At 41.4% G+C, this 22,692-nt stretch overlaps 1 protein-coding gene across 1 annotated transcript; it reads right to left on the bottom strand.

Moving 5' to 3' along the window:
- Positions 1 to 797: 797 nt before the first annotated feature.
- Positions 798 to 14,315, bottom strand: LOC310857826 (peroxisomal succinyl-coenzyme A thioesterase-like). Its single transcript, XM_083763753.1, has 10 exons — positions 13,967 to 14,315; positions 11,786 to 11,885; positions 9,475 to 9,665; positions 8,921 to 9,090; positions 6,119 to 6,238; positions 5,257 to 5,339; positions 3,532 to 3,625; positions 2,482 to 2,562; positions 1,569 to 1,710; positions 798 to 1,456 (listed from the first exon to the last, which is right to left on the bottom strand). Exons 1-10 carry the CDS (start codon positions 14,160 to 14,162, stop codon positions 1,323 to 1,325), a joined length of 1,311 nt encoding a protein of 436 aa, XP_083619879.1. The 5' UTR covers positions 14,163 to 14,315; the 3' UTR covers positions 798 to 1,322.
- Between the last annotated feature and the right edge of the window lie 8,377 nt (positions 14,316 to 22,692).

Raw genomic sequence — 22,692 nt, 5'->3', positions numbered from 1 at the left:
TTTTATGGGGGGAATGTTCACCAAAGATTGCTGATCTGCAAGCTGACAAGTTGTGACAACTTGCAGATTGTCTATGTTTGCCAAGTCGATTTGTGTAGAGTGAAATAAGAGAGCACCAAATGCATTCTTTACAGATCAGTCTTATAAAGTATAGACTAAGTGGTACTGAATTTACAGCCCAACAAAAGTGATTTCATCCTAGTGTATGACAAAGGGTTATTATTGTGATTATTATGATTATTGTGAGTGTTCTTTATCACGATAAAAGAAAACGATAACAAATGATCATCCCATCCGTAAACTGAACATCCCTGTGAAACACATGCATGCAGCAGTGGTGGACAAAGTACTTAATCCCAGTACTTGAGTTAAAGTATATGTACTCCTGGTAAAATATTTCTCAACTACAAGTGAAAGATGCTTTATCAAATTTGTAGGACAACTTGAGTATATGATTTTAAAAAAAGATCTCTTTCTTTCTGTCTCTCTTCCTCATTACTTTGGTTTCCACTTTAAACCTACCCTATATTTGTCCCTAAGACTGTTTGAACATTTAATGTCATAGCTGTCTCATGCTATGGCAAAGATTGGGAGGCAGGAGACGAAGCAACAGTGCACAAAACTGTATTTATTATAAAATAGACCTTATAACTGAAGAACTGAATTAAGGGCAACATAATGAGGCACCGGATCCTATGAGGTGTGGAGTCAGTAATCAGTGGTGTGGTGGTGGATGTGTGGAACATGGTGTGATGCGTGTGTGGATGGAAAAGGCAAACATAACTACAGAGGTTAGAACATGGAGGCAAGCAGGGAGTGGAGGCACAGACAGCAGGTCTGCTTCTCTCACTGTGAGTAAATGGCAGGGACATTGCTTTTATAGCTCTCTGGAGGCACCAGGCCCAGGTGCTCTCCAATGAGCGATCAAGATGGAATGCCCCACCAAGGCTCACCTAAAGGGAGACAATTAGGCAGGTGTTCCCTAACCACTACACAATCTGTGTGTCTACAGTATATGTGTGGGGCATCACAATAATCAAACATTCAAAAATAGCATTATCTACAATTTTATAATCAAAACCACCTGTGTTTGGAGGACGATGCAGCAATGGGGCTTTTATTGATGTGAGCCTCAACACAACATCACATAGCATGTTTTCGTTTTCTGGAAGTAATTAAAATTCGATTTGTATGGACTTTTTATATAAAAATACACAAAAATTAAAATTGTTCGGTATACCCATTATGATGACCACGGATATGGTCTAAAAGTGTGAAAAACGTATTTTAAATTTCACTAGGTCTTTAAAACCGGGAAAGCATCACAGACATGATGAAGGCACAGAGGTGTCTGTGCTGCGATAAAGGTTCTCCTCCAGGAAGTGCAGTGTCTTGTTCCAGGCATCTTCCTGTGCGTGACTGTGAGGCGTCGTCTCCCCTCCCCACAGAGCTACCACTGCAATGGAAACAAGCATGAGGGCAATTATTGTGATGCCCAGAGGCCATCCATAAAGCGGGTGAGCGGTGTTTCCGATGCATTTATGCACACCTGTGGAGCAATTTCCTACCTTTCTTCCTTTGAGCGCCTGCTATGAAGTTACTATAGCGGGTGTGAGGGCTATAAGGAGGCTCAATCAGGTGGCCTGTCCCTGGGTAAGACAGGATGGTTAACAGGTGACTGTTGCCGGCCCTCTTCATCATCGCTTTCATCTGGGGAAAGAAGAGGGCATATTTTTTTCATTGTAGCAAACTGTACTTCAAACGTCTCAAACACACCTCTAAGTTTTGGCAATTCTTTATTTAAGTTCTTTAACTGGAAGAAGCCCTTGGCCAGCATGTCTTTCAATATCTGTTTGTGTTGTGAATTCGTTCGATTCATGAATTTGTTCGTTCGGCAGTTTAATAATTTCAGAAAGGCTACAACAAAGAAAGAAAATATTCAATAAAAATAGGATATAAAACACACACAAGAAGCCAGACAGCTTCAGTCCATTCTGATACTATAATAGTCAACATAGATGGACATGACATGACATGACATTTTTTATCCACTAAGCTCTAGATTCGAATGGGAACAAAGTGCTAATGAATGTTGTCCTCTCAGACGAGTACATTAATTTGCCATGCATGGAGTACATACCTGTAAGTAATCTCTGACCTGTTAATTTTATTTACGTTTGTAATGTCACACCAAAGACAAAGAAAAAATTCCTGCGACATAGGCCTACTAGGTCATGTCCAGGGGGTGTACCGCACGTGTATAACCTGCCCCACGCTACAGAAACAGGATTAGGCTCCTGAACTATGGGCCTCATGCCTCTGGAACTGTTCGTTTCCAAGGCTATACTTCCTTGTAATTTTAAGTTATTCGAGGGGTCACATACTAAAGGCTACTCTAGCACAAATTTCAGTCCTGTTTAATCCAGATGACTACTGTATGTACAGTATGCTTGCACAAGTAGGTAAAAGGCAGGGACTCACGTCTTCAGCTGATTCTGCAGAAGGCCAGTTCTGGTCGTCCTCACCCACAAGCAGTAGAAGAGGACATTGCAGCTGGCCAACCTGGTAGGATAAAGAAACAATGCATCCGTGAAGGAGAAACAGCGATCAAGTCTTTGCTGGATTTGTCATATAGATACAGAGTATAAATACAATGCAAATTATTTTGCTCAGAGCACTCTCAGTCTTATATACACAGGACAAAAACAAACATCTATAGTGCAAAGAAAAAGACAAAAACACAAAAAGTGCAAGTGAAGTGACAATACAGTGCAATACAGTTCAAGGTCAGCTGTTCAGCAGCTTGACTGCCTGGGGGAAGAAACTGTTACTGAGACGGGTGGTGCGAGATCTGATGCTCTGGTAGCGTTTTTTTACATTGCGTGGCTCGCAGATCTGCTACTTTTGGAATTTATTTATGTTTGCACATTTTTGACAAAATATATTTGGGCCCAAAATTAGGGATGCAAATTATGATTAATTCATTAATTGCTAATTGATAACCTTATCAATCGATTAACCGGTTAGTTGATAAGCACCTTTTATTTTATTTTAACTGAGAATCTTAATTTCCCTCTAACGTCTAACATGAAAATCTAATTTTTGCTCATATACAAATAATACAAAATGCATATTATATTCCATAATCAAATATTAAATTTGACCATTTGAGATACAGGGCCAGGCAATGCCATCTTTTGAGGAATGAAATGAAAAGTGCACCGTCATCAAAATGATCAAATGCAAAAGCAGAGACGTTTCTGTGGCTACAAAGGTGGGGGGACTTTTTTAACCGGCTCACATCAGCTGTGCGTGTGCGCAGACAGCTTCACAGCAAACGGCGATTAATCGATTTAAGATTAATTGTTAACATCCCTAGCCCAAATTTAGGACACCAGGGTAAATTGTTAAATTATATCATCATACAGTACATATCAGACAGTCCCAAAAGGAAATCCATTCAATTGAATCAGTCTGACCAAAAGCAGGGATAAATCATGTCCCTAACATCAGCACACATACTGTACTTACATCCACTTTCTTGGTGGGATCAGTTGGAATGGGCAGAAGCAGATCGTGCCAGATCAGTCGATTCTCCTCGTCACGTCTTGTGTTCTTGGCATTTCTAGTTGGAGGAAACTGTGGTTACACAACACCTATGAAAGTCAATTCCGGTCCCGAAGCCACAGGAAAAGTTCAATGTTTGATAGACTGGGCATTGCAATTCCATCCTAGCTCTTATACTTTTGTGTTGAAATCAACGTGTGTGTGTGTGTGTGTGTGTGTGTGTGTGTGTGTGTGTGTGTGTGTGTGTGTGTGTGTGTGTGTGTGTGTGTGTGTGTGTGTGTGTGTGTGTGTGTGTGTGTGTGCATTGTAGGGATGGGAACTGGGAAGATATGAAAAGTTCATGTGACCAAAAGGATTTACGATGTTATCGACTATCGAGATTCGAGGTAATCTTAGTCTGGGGTGGAACATTTGGCAAGAAATTGCCAATCTACAAGCTCATTCACAATCACATGAACTCTTTTTTTTCAAAGCATCCTGCACTAAGGGGCATGCTGATTTTTGCATCTAATTAAATAATTGTATAGATTTGTGTTTGTCCTGCCCCTCATTCTCTATAAAACCTGCCAGTTGCACTTTCTCTGGCCACAGGTTGCAGCACTGTGCATCATTGCACTACTAGACAGTGCGCTACAATGAGAAAGAGAAGTTGACTGCAAAAAGACTGACTGCCATTGGCTACGTTTACATGAAGGGTGATCATTCCGAATAAATACTTCCGAATAAAATACATCCGATGTAATATTCTTTGCCGCGAGTTTACATGGGAAATGGTCATTCCGAATGAGTGTTTATATGGAGAAGTGATAGAAGACATGATACATGTTAATTCACGTGAAACTACGCCATCTGTTGGACACATAAAATATAGGCAGTTCATTCATTGTGACTTTCAGACGAAAGACGACACTTTGAAATCCCATCATTTCATTCCGCAGTAGTTTTGAGGCTGCTGCTTGGATAGGGACGGACATACATGTTTACCGTCTTTTTTTCCCCACCTGCTCCGCTGGGAAGGTGATCATCTCGTTTTTATGTGTAGCCTACTTTATTATCTACAGCACGGCCAGGGCACGCAACACACTGATTATTATTGTATCGGGTCGCTCGTTATTTTTGAGAGAGAGAGAGAGAGAGAGAGAGAGTGTGAGAGAGAGACCGTTGAACACACACACACACACACACACACACAAAATGCACGAAATAACGCGCTCTATGTGCAAACTCCTCGGCGCGCCTTGGATATGAGGCTTATGAGCGCCTTGGAGTTGGAGCGCAATGGAAATGAGCATGCTCAGAAAGACCAGAATGAATTTACATCCGAAGCAGTGTATACATGAGTCCAATTTTCTTTCAATCGCATTGAAAATCGGAGTAATCCGGCCAGTGACATCGGAATGGTTTTTAGATCGCATCGAGCGTTTTCATTCGGATGTAAGTTTTTGTAGGTGTTTACATAACAACGTTTAATAGGATTGAACTTCTATTCGGAATGAAAAGGGGATTTAACTGCTCATGTAAACGTAGCCACTGATGTACTGTATATTGTTTTAATTTGTGCAATTGCAACAGCACTCATGCAGTAACTCTTATGGACTTATATTTGTTTCTAGTATGTTTCTATGTCTTATTAAGGCACACAGGCAGTAGATAAGTTATTTGATAGAAAAGCAGTTTGAAACAGCCTACTTGTTAAAGTCATGAAGGATTTCAGAGAGGGTTCCTCTGACAGGTTGGACATGACTCCCACTCACACTCACCAAACACCTGGGCTGAACGAAAACATATACACATTATAAATAATGAATGCACGATGATTCATGCAGTTCACTTCCGTATATCTCTGTGCTGGAAGAAACTAGAAACCATTACGGAGGTATAGAGAAAGAAATTTAAAAAAAAATCTTCCCGATTACCGATTCTGATAGCCATAACTTTGCGTTACGGTCGATACAGAGTACCGATCCGATACTGCAAGTTGGAAATGCTATTATGTCTGTGTCACTTTTATGCCCATATATGGAGTTCTTTGTCAGGCATGCCCAAATATGGAGTCTATATACAGATGTCAGAATGATGTCATAACAGGCCAGCTCCATATATGGAAGATAGATCACAGAGTCACCAAAATCATACTGTAGAATCTACAGTATGTCGGTGACTCTACACTAGTGTAGATCACTGCTGTCAGTCAGTACCACGTCTTACACCCACATTAAGCTATGCTGTTATTAGATCCAGTCTTTGTACAGTAGAATGACACATTTAATACACCATTTAGCATCTTTAACCCAGAGGGCCCAGAGTAACAAGCATGAGACACCCATACCATTATGATGATGGAGTACACTAGCCTTGCGTTGCGATATTAATATCACTGCGTGGACATGGATATTAGTCTCATCCCCTCTCAGTATTAGATTTGTTTTTCCTCAAATCCTCCCCCCCATATATGTATGCATTGCAAAGGCAGATGAAGGCTGGCTATGCGAGCTAGGAGTACACAGCCATTCATATCAGGTCATATCAGGAGTACACATCATGTCCATACCTTAATGACTGTCGAGTACACAGCCAGTCCCAACATCATAGAGGCCCCGAAAGACAAGCCCATCATGGCAATCCTGTCACTGCACACCTGAGGATGCTCTTTTAGGAACGTGAATGCAGTCTGATCAAAAAGACATGAGAGAAACACCACCGCAGTTTCATATAAGAGTAATGATGAAAACAATGACATGTAAAGATTGAAGCGGTGGTTCTCAACACTGGCCATTTGTGACAGTTTCCAAACTCAACTCTTCTCAACTCTTCCAACTCTTCAAAAAATTCACCTATTTTTCTTGTTGTAAATTAGTCCTTGATGAAAATGACTGAATTGAAATTTGTGAGTTCCACGGACTGCAGCAGACAACCAATTCCTTAAACTAACAGAGCAAAATTATTTTCCCTTAAGGACACTAATCAAATCTAAAGAATCACAACTTTCACAATAAGGATTCAATGCAAAGACTGACAATGCGGTGTAACCATTGTATTTTGTTGCACGATACTCAGTCAACATGTTTTGTAAAGTCACTAGACATGATTGGTGTCGTCTATCTCCAGTTTGTTCTAAAATATCTGTTAAAGATAATCATTCCAATGGCACTTTCGATAGGGGGGTGGGGTCTTCAAGCACACAAGTATAGCGCACAAGAGACCACTGTCCACATTCCTGCACCTCTATGCGTCTTATGTGGTTTTGACAATACAGGTATGTGTGGTTTATGTATACTTGTATAGGCTACATTCAAAGGAAAAGTAACATCCTCCACTTTTTTGGTGCTGAGCCAAATTGCAAAAACAGAATCATGAAAACAAGAGGGGGGCTCGCAACTCACTCACTTTTCAATGATCCAAATTGTATTCACAGCAGCACGTTACTTATAATACCACGTTTCGAAAGGTCAAAACGTGGTAGTATAACATGCTGCTGTGAATAAAATGTTTAGTTGTGAGCAGGGGGGCAGTCAGCCAGATATTTCGTGAAGCCTCATTTGAAATCGGTAGTTCATATAATGGCCTGTTGTGGCGCTGGACTGGACCCAAAAAGCCCCATAGCTCCATAGAGGCCCATGTATTTTGGCCCAACTTCACCTAGACTGTATTACCTTAATAAACATGGTCATGAATACTTTCTTCTTCCAGTCACTAGTTTAAAGTCTCATTTCTAATGTCATAATATTCTTTTTGGAAAATTATGGTCCCATTAATTAAAAAAATGACCATAAAGAAAAAAAAACATCGCGTATGTTCTGAGGGGCGTGGCTACCGTTACAGTCTATGATCGGGATTCCCCTCCCACTCGAGTCAAAATAAAAACCAACGGAGAAGAAGGGGGGAAGTCCCGCCTCGTTGTCTGGGCAGCCAATGGCCAGCTGGTCCAAAACGGAGCCAGCCAATGGCCAGCTGGTACCAAACGGATCTAGAAAGATGGCGACTTACATCAGGAATTACCATATTATTACAGGCTTCATTTTACGTTCATGTTAGACCCGGCGAACGCTTTGTCCATATTTTTTACAGTCTATGGTTGTGCGCCCCGTTCTTGTTTTCATGGCCTGTGTGCATACACACGCACACACACTGTTGTACTGGACATCCACACATGGTAATTGCTATTATGACATTAAAACATTACACAGGGTAACAAATGAAAACATATCCAGCCTTAGGCAACAGCATACCCAGTCTGCTGGGGAGTACATCACATTTGCAACAAATCCGAGTCACGTCTCTCTATATGAACCTTGGCTATCTTTGTCATTATATTATATTATATTACACATTGTATTTCAGTCAAACAATTAAGGGTAACAATTGAAAAATACCAGATAAGGTAAAGGAGTGGGAGCAGGAGTCAGCGCTCTGAGAAATCGTTGAGTTTATTCACTGCAGACAAGCCCCTCTTTCAAATACGCTCAGGTTTAATATTTTAACTTCATGCCATACTCAATATCTATAAACAAATAAAGAATATATAACATGACAGTTGACCAAGCAGTGAACATGTATCACCCTTGCGCTCCTTTATACAGTAGTCTACTCCCCTTACCTACAGTACAATGTATTTAATGATAATTAATTAATTTGTAATAGCGCTTTTCCAAACATAGTTACAAAGTGCAAAGGGTAAAATAATATTTTAGAAATAAATATTACAGATAAACTACAGATAAACTACAAACTACAGATATAACTACAAACTACAACAAAAGATAAAACAGCACAGTATCCAAGTATGTAAAATAGACCCATATAATCAATAAAACACAAAATACAAAGATTAAACTGGGCCTGGGCCGCAGCTGAGAGGTCCAGGCACGCCTGATGGCGTGTCGCAGGTTCAAGTCCCGAGCCCGTCGGCATTTGCCGCATGTCTTCCCCCCCATCTCTCTCCCCCATTACTGTCTAATTACTGTACCCTATCAATAAAGGCAAAAACGCCAAAAGGTTTAGTCTTACTGTAGGTCAACATGTAGGGCTTTCCAAAATAAAGGCTAGGTATAATGTATACGTACAGTATTATGATCATTTCAGTACTGTATGTTTCTGTAACAATAGCTTTTTTACAGGCTGGGGTTGTTAGCTATTGTACGCCTAACCTAAAAGGGAGGGAGGGTCTTTGAACCTGCCAGTAGCTTTGAAACTCCGGACAGCATAGCCTTCACGGTCATTGTGGCACGCAAACCTTCCTACCACGATACGGTAAACAGCCACAGGAAGGACGTGTTTACAATAAACATACACAGTCACCAACACAGCCACATGCATACATACTCTCTCACAAACACCTATACGCAGTACCTACCTCAAAGTAGTCGTTCCCTACATGAGCAGTTGTACCTCCAATGGTTCTGGGGGTCATGTAATCCAGGGTAAGAGATGCGTAGCCGTGAGATGCCAGGAGGGAAGAGCGGTACTCTGGCATACCCCCGCCTCCCCCCCACAGGTCCAACAGGCCTGGGAAAGGTCCAGGGCCTTAAAAAAACAAAAACAACCAGCCAATCACTTGGGGCAGAATGGCTTTTCCTGTGTAATGAGGTGTGCAATAATAGAGTACCAATGTCCTGGTGTCACTCGTTCATCCCCTGGGTCAGCGGAAGTAATTTCTTTATCGAGAATAATCATTGGGTCATCTTAGAATCGTCTCATAATAAGAACTGTGGTTAAAAAAAAATCACAAAATTGTCCCGGTGCTATTGTCAGGGAGGTGGATCTGTATCGTCGGTAACTCAAATTCGAGTTTTTGGCGAAAAGTTAATGAATTTGGTGGCGAATAAAGGTTTGCGTGAACGCGACCAAGGTAGGATGCGTAAATTACATCAGTCTTCTTCGGTGCTCTGCGATTTGATGCTTACGTACCCGGTGGCAGAAAGAGGACTGCTGTGAGTCCACCCTCAGTGACATCAACCCTCTGGACTCCAGGAGCCAAATACCAGCGCTCTATGACAACACTGGCCAGCGCTGCCTGTTCCTTAAAGCCCTCACTCACATGGTGTTTGTACAGCGAGATGGTGATCTCCGTGGGCTTCTGGACATGCTGTTTCCTAAACCTGTGTTCACAAGAGAGGTGTCTCTGTTCAGAGGCATACATGCTGCACCTTGGGTCGGGGACCAGATCCTATGGCTAGCGAGTAAATATCTCCTTTTTTCCGTTTACTACATTTAAAAAAAAAAAAATATATATATATATATATATATATATATATATATATATATATAAATAACTTTATTACAGGCTCGTGGCCCACAAGGTAAGACAGTACATCACATATACGAGAAAAAAAAAGAAAAAAAAACTAGAACTGCACTCTGTCGAGTGCCTACTTGCTTGTTGCACACAAGCCTACTAGTGCGCAAGCAGAGCGCGCAAGTACTGTCGACCGCTACAAACTGTCAAATCTCAGCTTCTCTGTGAAAGAACGTTTGAAATATTGAATTATTAGGTTTAGCTATTTGCTACGTACCTAGTTTTTGGAGGGTATTGTTAAGGTAAGAGACGGCTTTCGATGGTGAAGTATATGTCGATCAGTGTCGGGTGGATTAAAGTAAATGCCTCTATGTATATGTATTATGTAGTTTGTAAATTGCTTAGCGGTATACTGTGGTTACTTTGCGTATGCCCCGTTTGATGTGTATGTATCGTAGCAGCATATGACGTCAGGTATAACTGGTATAACTAGCTCTCAATGATGACGTAATAAAGATGTGGATTAATCGGCTTTCGATGGTGACGTATATGTCGATCAGTGTCGGGTGGATTAAAGGAAAGGTGAAAGGTGGAAAGGAAATGCCTATATGTATTTGTATATGTAATTTGTAAGTTGATTAGCGGTATACTGTGGTTACTTTGCGTATGCGTATGTATCGTAGCAGCATATGACGTCAGGGTATAACTGGTACAACTAGCTCTCAATGATGACGTGATAAAGATGTGAATTAAAGGACCAAATGCCAGGGTGTAATTGGGTTTCGATGGTGATGTAATGACGATATGTTTTAGTGTCGGGAGGATTAAGGTAATGCCCCTATGTATACATGTAAGTATGTATGTAATCTGACACCACTGCCATATCAAGCACAAGTAGTCATTACGTCATATACTGGCACGGCGCATACGCATCAAACGTATATATATATATATATATATATATATATTCAAAATATTTTTTTAAGTTTACCTACAGTATATGGTGTAGTGCAAGTGATATTTTGTGGCTGCAGTGCCACAATACTCAATATCTCTACCTTGCAAGCTGTTTTTTGTTTGTTTGTTTTGTATTTTGTATGAATTCATTTTCTGGCTAAATTACTCTGGAAATTAGCCTGACACTCTTCATTTCGTTTCACTTCATTAATATATTATATATATTGTGTTATATTATTGTGATATTTTTTAATGGGCGTGGTCCATTCTGATCATGACATGATCATGATCATGATCATGACAGATCATTCTGGTTTTAAGTCATTTTAAAATAATTTTCCAAAAATAGTTATAAAGTGCTTTACAGATATGTTGAAAACACCAAAGAAAAAAAAAAAAAAAAAAAAACATCAAAACAGCATTTGTCGTCAGCCGGGTCGCAATCAAAGCAATTTATCAAGCAATAGGCCTACATTAGCCTTAGGATAATACATTTTAAAGGGGTGCTAGCCACTCCTATGGTTACTGGTTGTTTTTAGTTCAATGTTTGTTTTAAAAACACCATTGACAATGAAGGGAAAATTTACGTCATCTTGTCCCTAACACAAACATTAAATGCCATTAAAGATGGAGTGCCACCATTTCAGCCTCGAGGAATAAACCCTAAATACAAAGTCAATACACAATTGCACATAAAAACAACTCCAGTCTGTCTAATTAAGTACTGTCACCTGATAGACACATAAAAAACTGGGAAAATACAAAAATTGTGGCACTCCATCTTTAAGAATAAAGAGAATATGTTTGTTTTACATCACCATTACATCATAGCAACATGAGTTAGACTTTAATATATTAGCGCCCCTCACTTCACACGGGTGTGATTTTTTTTAAACAAAAATAACAAATAAATTAAACAAAAAATAAAACAATTCACATGATCGAGGCACCCACCACCACCTCAGCAGTCAGTCAATATCAAGCCCCATCCCCCTGTTTCTCCATCTCTTTACTGAATGTTCTTACCGTAGTCCAGTTCTACTGCCTGGCACAGGTCTCAGGCTCCAGATCAGACCCATGGGTTCCACCCCATCATAGGTCCCCCCCAAACACACATCTCTGAGCACTATAGGAAACATGGGAAGGAATCCAATACAATGCAATTTGTTATGGTCCTGGAAAAGCCCTCTAAGCTTTAACACCAGAAGTGACCCCCACCCGCCAAATGTTTGCTACATGCATTAATTGTGTCTTAATTGTTTATTATTGTATAGGCTATTGTATATGTCTTTAAACGTCTTACTGAATTGAATATACAGGGACACAATGGAAACAAGCCCCTAGGGCTGTGTGTTATCCTATTAACAATCAAGTATTTAATCAATCAATCAATCAATCAATCAATCAATCAATCAACAATATCGTTACTATCCCTGTGAGGAAATAGCATTTCCACTACTACAGCAAGGAATAGATAGAGGATCCAAATGAAATAGGCCTACACGAAAAATATGGTAGGTAGGCCTATAAACTGCTTTGATTGTACTATTTATTGTTGATATGTTACGTAATAGGCCTAATTACTTGCGCAAGCAGAGCGCGCAAGTAATAATTTTGCCCGGTCTTCGTTCATCGCGACAGCCACCCGCCATTTTATGCGTATGCCAATAAAACAGCAAATCTGTGCCTGGTTTGCTGGGACCAGATCACATAAATGACCATATGTCTTACGTCATCATTTAGAGCTAGTCATACATATACACACCACGTACTCTGGTCCCAGCAGATCAGGCACAATTTGCTAGTTTATTTAATTGATTATGTATATAGTATACGTATGACTAGCTCTAAATGATGACGTAAGACATATGGTCATTTACGTGATCTGGTCCCAGCAAACCAGGCACAGATTTGCTGTTTTATTGGCATACGCGTAAAATGGCGGGTGGCTGTCGCAGTTTTTGGCGCAAAGTAACCACAGTATACCGCTAATCAACTTACAAATTAAATTACATATACATATGTATGACTAGCTCTCAATGATGACGTAAGAAATATGGTCATGTATGTAATCTGGTCCCAGCAAATCAGGCACAGATATATTACATACATGACCATATGTCTTACGTCATCATTGAGAGCTAGTCATACATATACATATATATGTAATTTGTAAAATAAAATAGCAAATTGTGCCTGATTTGCTGGGACCAGAGTACATGGTGTGTATATGTATGACTAGCTCTCAATGATGACGTAAGACATATGGTCATTTATGTAATCTGGTCCCAGCAAATCAGGCACAATTTTGCTGTTTTATTTGCATACGCATCAAAAGTGGCGGGTTGGCTGGGATGGTTTTTGGTTTTTAAGTAACCACAGTATACCGCTAATCAACTTACAAATTACATATATATGTATATGTATGACTAGCTCTCAATGATGACGTAAGACATATGGTCATGTATGTAATATATCTGTGCCTGATTTGCTGGGACCAGATTACATACATGACCATATGTCTTACGTCATCATTGAGAGCTAGTCATACATATACACACCATGTACTCTGGTCCCAGCAAATCTGCTGGGACACAATTTGCTATTTTATTTCCATACGCATCAAAAGTGGCGGGTTGGCTGGGACGGTTTTTAGATCATGTATATTTTAACAAATGTGAAAGTATTATTACAGAAATTGAAGTTAGAGACACCTATTACTCTGATCATGATTTAGTATTAATATCACTATATTCCAAGATGAAATACATTTAAAACAATTGACAATTTAGAATAAATAATAGAATAATTATTCTGTATAACATATTTTAATTCAGTTTATATACCTTTTTTTCATCACATATCAATGATTTATTTTTCTTAAAAAATCTAAAAAGGGATCCAGAATATATCTAAATCGATAAAACTGTATTTCTTATATAGATAGAAACTTGAACCATACTTAATAATACTAGGTGTTTATATGCATAAAGTAGATAGGTAGCAAATAGTTACACCTAATAATTAGACATTTCAAACGTTCCTTCACAGAGATACAAAGATTTGACAGTTTACAGCGGTCGAAAGTACTTGCGCGCTCTGCTTGCGCACTAGTTGGCCATTTATGGCCTACTAGTGTGCAACAAGCAAGTATGCACTCGACAGAGTGCAGTTCTAGTTTATTATGTAGCCTGAATGAATGCCTACCATTCACATCTCCTCTTGCATCACTGGTGTAATGGCCAAAGGCCTCCCAGTAGTCCCCGTCTTCTGACTGCAGAAGAGAGTGTAAAGTCAGGTGTTGAACTGGTGACATATTCCTCACCACCAGTACAGTCAACCTTTCATCCAGCAGCCCCCTTGACGGCTGAACAGAAAGAAAAGGGGGAAATGTTTTCGCCATCTTCTCACCACCACAACAACACAATAAAAGTAAGCTAAAAAAAAATAGATAGCCTATGGGCTATAGGCCTATATTGAACTGTGAGGAGTCTTCAGCACTTTAACCGACTTCGAACTGTCAGCTCAAGGTATCAAAGTCCACGTGGAAACGTCATAGCAGCTGCTGTCTCTGTCTGTAACTTGTTTACATGCATGGCTTCCTGTGTCTTTCCGTGGCTATCCTATTCATATAATCATATTCATATTCATATTAAGTCTTAACCACGAGATGAAGCCAACACGTTTATCACTAGATCAGGCTTGTGAGACTACTAGCATCTAGAATGGTTTCCAACAATAACAACGTTTTCTAAAGCATGGATTTCCTTATATTCAAGAAGAGGTGGAGCTTTATGACAGTAACTAAAATACTCGCTCACCACCAGACGGCGCAATTGTTCTTTTAAATAAGGTTCAAGTTAGATCCTGACCTAAAGTGAGCAATTCGCTTGCTTTTTTGTAATGCATTTACCGCAACACTGTGTGTGTACAGTGTAGGGAAGGCCTACCAAATAGGCTATGCGTAATACATCAATTTGAAATGGATTATAATTAATGATTGCGTCTTTGATGTATTTACAAACTGAAACGGAATTGATCTATTACATCTATAGGCCTATAGGTATAGGCCTCCATAGCTCTATTGCAACTTAGGCCTAGCTCTGGTCCATATAGCTCTAATACCTATCACTTCACAGGGCCAGGGTGACCCGGTGACCTGAGACAAAGAAATAAGAGAACTTCAACTTACCCGGTATATCACTGGGAAGAAGCATGACGGGTTCAGCACCATGGTCGGAGCCTCGGAGGTTATGATGAAGGGCAGGGGCCTCGCCGCTCCCCACATGATTTGGGGGTATTCACCAGATGACAGTCAGTCAGACGTACAAGTCAGTGACAATAAGGACTTATAAGACCCCAATACTTATATAAACCAATGCCAATAAAAGAAAGAAAGAAAAGAGAAAATACCATCACTGCATCAAAAGTAATCAACAACTTATGATATCAATTATAGTAGGCCTATACAAAACATTGGCAAAATAGTCAAATGATAAAGAGGCAAAAATTGTGAAATATAGGCAATCTGCTTTTTTCAAAATTATCTATGGAACCGAATGTCAAACAAGTCTATTTCCCCCCCACCAAAATCAGAACCTAATAAGTTGAAATGTTAAGATTCAGAGAGCTATGTTACGACCACTAGAGCGTGCTGTTGGACAACTTTTAAGGCAATCACGATATAGGCTACTGTAACAAAGTTGGCCAGAAGAGGTGTGTGTGTGTGTGTGTGTGTGTGTGTGTGTGTGTGTGTGTGTGTGTGTGTGTGTGTGTGTGTGTGTGTGTGTGTGTGTGTGTGTGTGTGTGTGTGTGTGTGTGTGTGTGCGTGCGTGCGTGCGTGCGTGTGCGTGTCAGTTCAGACGGGTCTGATTCTCTTTTTTAGGCTTTTCTTTTCATTTTGTTCAGTTGTTGTAGGTACATTAGATACACGAGTCAGTTCCCACCTGATGTTGTGTGGGAGTTCTTCCAGCCGTACTGAATAACAGCTAGCTTGCATAACGTCTTCAGACTAGCTGCAGATGTAGCCATACAAGTCATCTACAGTGTTGTATTGATATGATCTTCCACCATACAGAACATAGTACATACTGTCCATTGGACACATTCCCTTGCGGAGAACCTTCTTCCAGGAGAAGGTCTCTGGATTGAATTTACACAGGTCATTGAAGGGCCAGCCCGGGTTGATGAAGTCAGAACATATGTACAGCTCTCTGTAGGCAAAGGCTGAATGATCACGCCGCTGTTGTTTTGGAAGAAGCTGTGCAGAAGTGTGCTCAGCCAGTCGGGTGGTGGATTGCCTCTGGTGTTAATTAAAGCCCAGACGAATGTGGTAGTGTCCAACTTGTATACATGTCGTTAGTCTCCATTAATCCAGTCCACAGTCAGGTGCATCCTACAAAGACATTCATGACCTTCCCCAAGATACAGGCGGAGTGCCTCATTCTACCATCTGTAAATCTCAGGCTTCACCCATCTGTGAGTGTCGACATCAAATGCATAAATCGCGTTCCAGAGAGACCACTCTCTGGAACCTGCTTTATGTGTACAGCCCCTGCAGATGGAAACCATATCATCTATGGGTACAGCTGTGTGGTCCCGGCGCCTGGAGGGAACGTTACGGTGACGTTCACATTTTCACTGGGGGAAACTTCTTCCAGCGTAAACACACTGTGTTGAAGACGTTCACACCAATCTGATCTGTGTCACTATCACAATCCCCTCCAAACGAGTACACTTTGTGTTTCACTGCAAGAACAGCATAAAAACATTTGTTGCCGCTTTCAGATGTACAGCCCAATAGAACACTCTCACCGGATTGACCAACAGTTGACCAAATTGGATTTTTCAACTCTTGCTCCGTAAAGTACAAAGTTCTATTTTACACGTTGCAACTTATATTAGTTCAGTGGTACAAACGCCAGACTAAGTTTGGCCAATCCACAATAAGCCGATAGGTTGGGTTGACCAATCAAGGAAGACGATGGCTTTTGATCTTCATAATATAATTATTGATCAGCAGCACACGACAGGAGTCCAGACAGACTCTGAAAATCCCTCAGGGGGCGCTATACAGCACACACTCTGTTCAGCAGTGTTCGCAACTAGTTTTCAGGACAATTAAGTTGCTAAATGTTTGTGTGTGTGTGTGTGTGTGTGTGTGTGTGTGTGTGTGTGTGTTTGTGTGTGCGTGTGTGTGTGAGTGTGTGTGTGCGCGCTTGAGCGTGTGTGTGTCACAGAATGTGGCTGCTGATGTGGGACATTCCTGGCGAGGCAGAGTAGACCAACACAATGGGAAAGAATCACAGATATGGAGGAGGGAGACACCGGGGGATGAGATAATCTACATTTCAGAGGTGCGCGCACGCATGCCACGCACGCATGCCACGCACGCATGCCACGCATGCCACGCACGTTTGTATTACTTGTGAGGACATCGTCATTTTAGGATGGCCTTCATATGAATTCCATTTAAGGTTTGGTTTGTCATTTTGGTTTGCCATTTTCAAACATAAACCTGAAGCCAAAAATAAGCTGATCGAAAGGATTTGTTCCAGGAACATATTCCTTATAACCCCTAAACCTAACCTCTAGTCTAAATACTTAATCATAACCCCCAAATCTAATCTGTCATGAGTGTTCTCTATTCATTTTTTGTTTTGTTTTATTTTTTAGGAGCATTAGGAGCAGCAAAATTGACTTTATAAAGCATATTTCTCAAATTCTACTAAATACTTGTGGGGACATAAAGGGCCCTCATGAGTGTAGTCATATAAACACGCACGCACGTGGGCGTGCGCGCGCGCACGCACACACACACACACACACACACACACACACACACACACATACTGTACACACACACAAACACACACACACACATGTACACTCTGCCACCGCCACCATCAGTGGCTCCCATCTGACATTCCGATGCAAAGTGCTCTGTTATTCCAGGCTGGTAAATAGAAATAGGAGGAGAGAGAGAGAGAGAGAGAGAGAGAGAGAGAGAGAGAGAGAGAGAGAGAGAGAGAGAGAGAGAGAGAGAGAGAGAGAGAGAGAGCGAGAGAGAGAGAGAGAGAGAGAGAGAGAGAGAGAGAGAGAGATGCCAACAGGAAGAGGTCTGGACTGGATCAACCGTAGAGGATGGGTGCTATGCATGCAGAGCCAATGATGTCATTATGGGATGTTGCGGGTGTTATTCAGGGGGTGGGAGGTGGAGGTGCAAGTGTGTGTGTGTGTGTGTGTGTGTGTGTGTGTGTGTGTGTGTGTGTGTGTGTGTGTGTGTGTGTGTGTGTGTGCTAGCGTGCTATTATCCCTGACCAGAGACTGTTCAGGGATAATAGATAAAGGTCAGGAACATCAGTGTTATTTTTCGTCAATTAAAACTATGACATAAAACGGATACGTTTTTAAATGAATTTTGCCCCAATTGCCCAAATGTAATTTTATACATTTGAATGGAGATTATTCTAAAGATTTGTGTAAAAATGAACAGTATTAGCTCAAATCATTGTGATCATGCGATTAAGTCATAATTGTGACAACGGAAAATTGTGCATAAGACGGGTCCTCCCGTCCACATGTCGAAGTGTCCTTGGGCAAGACACTCATTGCCTCCAATGAGTTGGTCGGTGTGAGCTTGCCACCACCAGTGGTGGCAAGCTCACACCGACCAATGTGGGAAGTCGCTGGCGTCGACTGTTCGCCGCTTCACCTCCCAATCTATGAATGAATGAACCATTGTAAAGCGCTTTGAGCACTTGGAAAAGCTTTATAAAAATGCAATGCATTATTAATTCCATCCAACAGGCAAACATTGATCAAAATATTAATTTTTATTGTGTAGAGTTGGTTTCATTTTACGCTCTCAAGAGTTAAAGATCTATAAGAATCCATTTGGTTACCATTTGGTTCTCAAGTATTCCCGGACTAATAGTTGAGAACCACTGGCTTGCACTGTCTCACTATATCCGGTCATAAGACACAACAAATAAAAAGCATAAGCATAATTAATACTGAACCAACATTGTGTCAGTGGCATCGCATCACAAATATGCAGTGATGGAAGAGGTACTCTCACATGTTTTGCTTAAGTAAAATTATCAATATACTGCAATGAAGTTATACGTTACAATTAGAAGTCCGATACAAATGTATGGGCATGTACAGTATAGCAGTGTTGATTTTGTCGACTAAAACTAAGACGAAGAAAGGTTCGTCGACTATCTAGACTAGACTAAAATACTAGGAAGGGGTCTAGTGGACAAGAGATCCAGTATAAGTCATTTTACACTTGGTTGCATGCTGAAAACAGCAGATCTACAAGCTCACAACGCGTCGCGCTGCGACACGTTGTGAGCTTGTAGATCATTCATTGTCAATGGGAATTTAATGTTTGTGTAGGACGAAGTTTGTGGACAAATACTAAAAGCTGGATAAAGAAGGGTCTGGCATCAAACATCTACAAATACATTTTTGTTGAGTAAATCAACTGTATTCAGTTGATTAAAATCGTATGATGTTTAGTCAACAAATACCCGAGACTACAATTGTAAAACATTTGAAATTAGCTAAATGTAATCAAAAGTTGCTGTCAAAATTAACACTGGTGTGGAGGAGGGTTGGGTGGGGGTGGTGCGGGGAATAAGGTCAGTTACTGGTCAGAGACAATAGATCAAAGGTCAAGGGAACATGGGGAAAGCTTGCGTGTCTCGAGTCATGCTGGAGTCAACAAGATAAGACTTGTTTAAGTTGCTCGATGTGAGCACGTTTCCCGCTCGCAATTCCAACTTCTTGTAACGTGATAACGGCTGTGGGGGGGAGGGGGGGAGGGGGGGGAGGGGGGGGGGGCTAAGGGAATCAGACTTGAATAGACAATAAAGCCCTCTTTCAACACAGAGACAATTTCAACGTGGCCCCGAGAGTATAGAAGACCCTCTACCGGTATTACGTCGTTTTTTCTCAATTCAACCAAAACAGTGGTTAGCTCAGGACTTTCCCCAACAGCTGAGGAACTCATTAACCCCCCCCCCCCCTCCTTACCTCAGCATGCACACGCCCCACTCACAGATTTGGGTCAAAAATCCGTTTTGTAATGACCTCACCGCTGTTAAAAAACACAACCCTGTGAGCCAAGTGGAGTCAAGACGCTGCATGGGGAATCTCAGCGTCTGTGCACAGTCCCCTCTATAAACATTACATTTACCCAAGTACTGTACTTTGTGCTATACATTTGTCAATAATGAATACGTCTATACTTTATATGCAGTACATCTATAGGCAAAATGTTGTTTATGCCACTACATGTATTTGAAAACTTTAGAGAACTTTAGCATTAACCACCCGAGGCCTATGTTATAGTGAGGCTATTCAGAAAATGCCTACATCGCAACACGTAAAAAACATGCATTACAAAACATGCATAAAAAACACAATAAAGTAATAAAACATAATAAACATAATCAATATAATAAGCATAATCAACATAATAAACATAATAAAAACATGCCTAAAAAAACATGCATAAAAAACATGCATAAAAAACATGCATAAAAAACATGCATTAACCACCCAAGGCCTATGTTATAGTGCGGCTATTTAGAAAATGTCTACATCGCAACACGTAAAAAACATGCATAAAAAACATGCATAAAAAACATGCATTAACCACCCAAGGCCTATGTTATAGTGCGGCTATTTAGAAAATGTCTACATCGCAACACGTAATGATTATCAGCTAATTCTGAAAGAGATAGAAATGATATGGGGGTCTGTAGACTAATATGCATGTCAAAATGGGGGGGTCCTTGAAATTAAACGGGTTGAGAATCACTGCTAGAGCCGTCAAAACCTTCTCATATGGGGGTCCCTGGCTTATCTTTTTCAAATGGGGTTCCGCGGGCTCATCAGTGTCAATTTGGGGGTCCTTGACTGCATGAAAAAGTTTGGGAACCACTGATGTAGAACATTTAAATGCAGTGTAGGCCTTTTACTAGTATGTGGTATTGGTAGCTCTTCCCACATCCTCACCCAGGGTCAGTCTCTGTCGGCACCACGGTCTCCGCTCCACCTGCTGCCCATGAATGTTTAAGTCTTTAGCGCTTAACGGGAGAATCCTTCCCATATGTTGGGCTTTTTATACATAAAGAGACACCACATGTGGACCATAACAACAGACCCCGCATTCCACAGCTGGGTGGGGGTGACACACACACGCGCGCACGCACACACGCACGCACACATGTCTAGAGGGAACTACCACGGCAGCGGTCTTCAGTACTTTTGCCAGGTGTTTGTAATATCTGTCTGTGGAAGACAACCGTGCAAAGATGCAGTCACGAAAACCTCGCAGGTGTGCAAGTGAGATCATAATGAAGGCTGAGTTCCAATATAGATGCGATGCATTGTGAGCTTGTAGATCTGCTATTTTCAAAAGGTTTGTATACATTTGAAAACTTCAAACGGGACATTCTGCGCAATGATTACTTTTTCTCTTGGTATACGCTACATTTTGATGCCAATAGTTTTGTACTTTTACTCAAGTACATTTTGAATTCCGGCCTTTTACTTGTAACATGTATTTCTATATTGCAGTATTGATACTTTTACTCAAGTAAAACAAGTGAGTACTGGAGAAGAGGATATAGCACCATGATGCACTGCAGCCACACATGGACCAATAGAAAGCAACGGATCGCTGTCCAATCCAATCCACTGCCATCCTACACATGATCCCGGCGTTCAAAAGAACAAAACAAAGCAGAAACCTCTGGAGCCGTGGGGAAAAAGCCAAACACAATCAAGCCGCATGGTACCACGCCCCCTCCCACCCCCACCCGCAGCAAACCGGTGGAACCCCCCCCCCAACACAGACAAAAACAAGACCCTTAGGCACGGCCTGCGTTAAACTCACTGACCCTCCTCTCTCTCTCTCTCTCTCTCTCTCTCTAGTTCCACACGCCGCAGCAGACGCCCACCCACCTTTGACCCCTGGTGTTGGGGGTGGGGGAGCACGGTTGACGTTTGTGTCGTGGTATTAGCTTGAGTTGAGCGCACAATGACAAACCGGCCCCGTCTCGGTGTCATTCGTCACTTGAAATGCACCATCTGTCCCTGGGGGGCCTTTTGACCTCACAGGGGGGACCCGCCTGTTTTTCCTTTATTTTGTTTTATTTTTTGGTCCCACTGATCATAATCTGGGAGTTTGTGACAATAGTATATACTAAGGTGAGGTTGTCTCTCTCCGGGGACAGAGTCACAGTGATTGCAGCAGGTGCACTGAGACATCGCACCACCGGCTGATTGAAAAAGCAGGTGTGAACAAACAGGAGATGGGTCTTGAAGGCAGGAACAATAATTATATGCGTTAGTGTAGCACCTTTGTCCAAAGCTCTTCTGTCCGCTCTCAAACATCTTTGTGCACAGCAGCACATACCTCTGATGTATTTGGATGCGGACCATATACTTCTGCAAATATTTTGTGGCACTCAGGGACTCCCCAGAAGAGAATAATTCTGCCACAAAAATTATTCAAAATGTTTGTCAGAAATATTTGTCAGAAATAGCGACTCTAGGGCTATAGATCTGCTAGTGGTTAAAGTGATCGTGATTGTGATGTGACTCCTTGGGGTCCCTGGACCGTATTTGAGACAAACACACACACACACGCACACGCACGCACGCACGCACGCAGGCATGCACGCTCGCGCACACACACACACACACACACACACACACACACACACACACACACACACACACACACACACACACACACACACACACACGCACACACACACACAGACAGACACAAAGAGAGCAAATTATTTTTAGCTCTGGCAGGTTCTTCTGGTTTCCACGCTATAGACTATAGAGGACACCAACCAACCTGCTCATCGGGAGGAGGTCGGGGGTCAAAGTATTGCTCAAGGACA

Source organism: Protomyctophum parallelum (assembly GCF_964188405.1).
Source record: "Protomyctophum parallelum genome assembly, chromosome: 4".
NCBI classification, from domain to species: domain Eukaryota; kingdom Metazoa; phylum Chordata; class Actinopteri; order Myctophiformes; family Myctophidae; genus Protomyctophum; species Protomyctophum parallelum.
This window is presented reverse-complemented; position numbering and strand designations above follow the sequence as displayed.

What these genes read in the sequence shown, in the direction of transcription:
- LOC310857826 (XM_083763753.1), bottom strand. Translation starts at nt 14,162, where the DNA reads ATGGCGAAAACATTTCCCCCTTTTCTTTCTGTTCAGCCGTCAAGGGGG. An exon ending in TAGGGAACGACTACTTTGAG is followed by an intron (nt 6,239 to 8,920) that starts GTAGGTACTGCG and finishes CTTTTTGATCAG; the next exon opens with ACTGCATTCACGTTCCTAAA. An exon ending in ATCCTTCATGACTTTAACAA is followed by an intron (nt 3,626 to 5,256) that starts GTAGGCTGTTTC and finishes TCCTCCAACTAG; the next exon opens with AAATGCCAAGAACACAAGAC.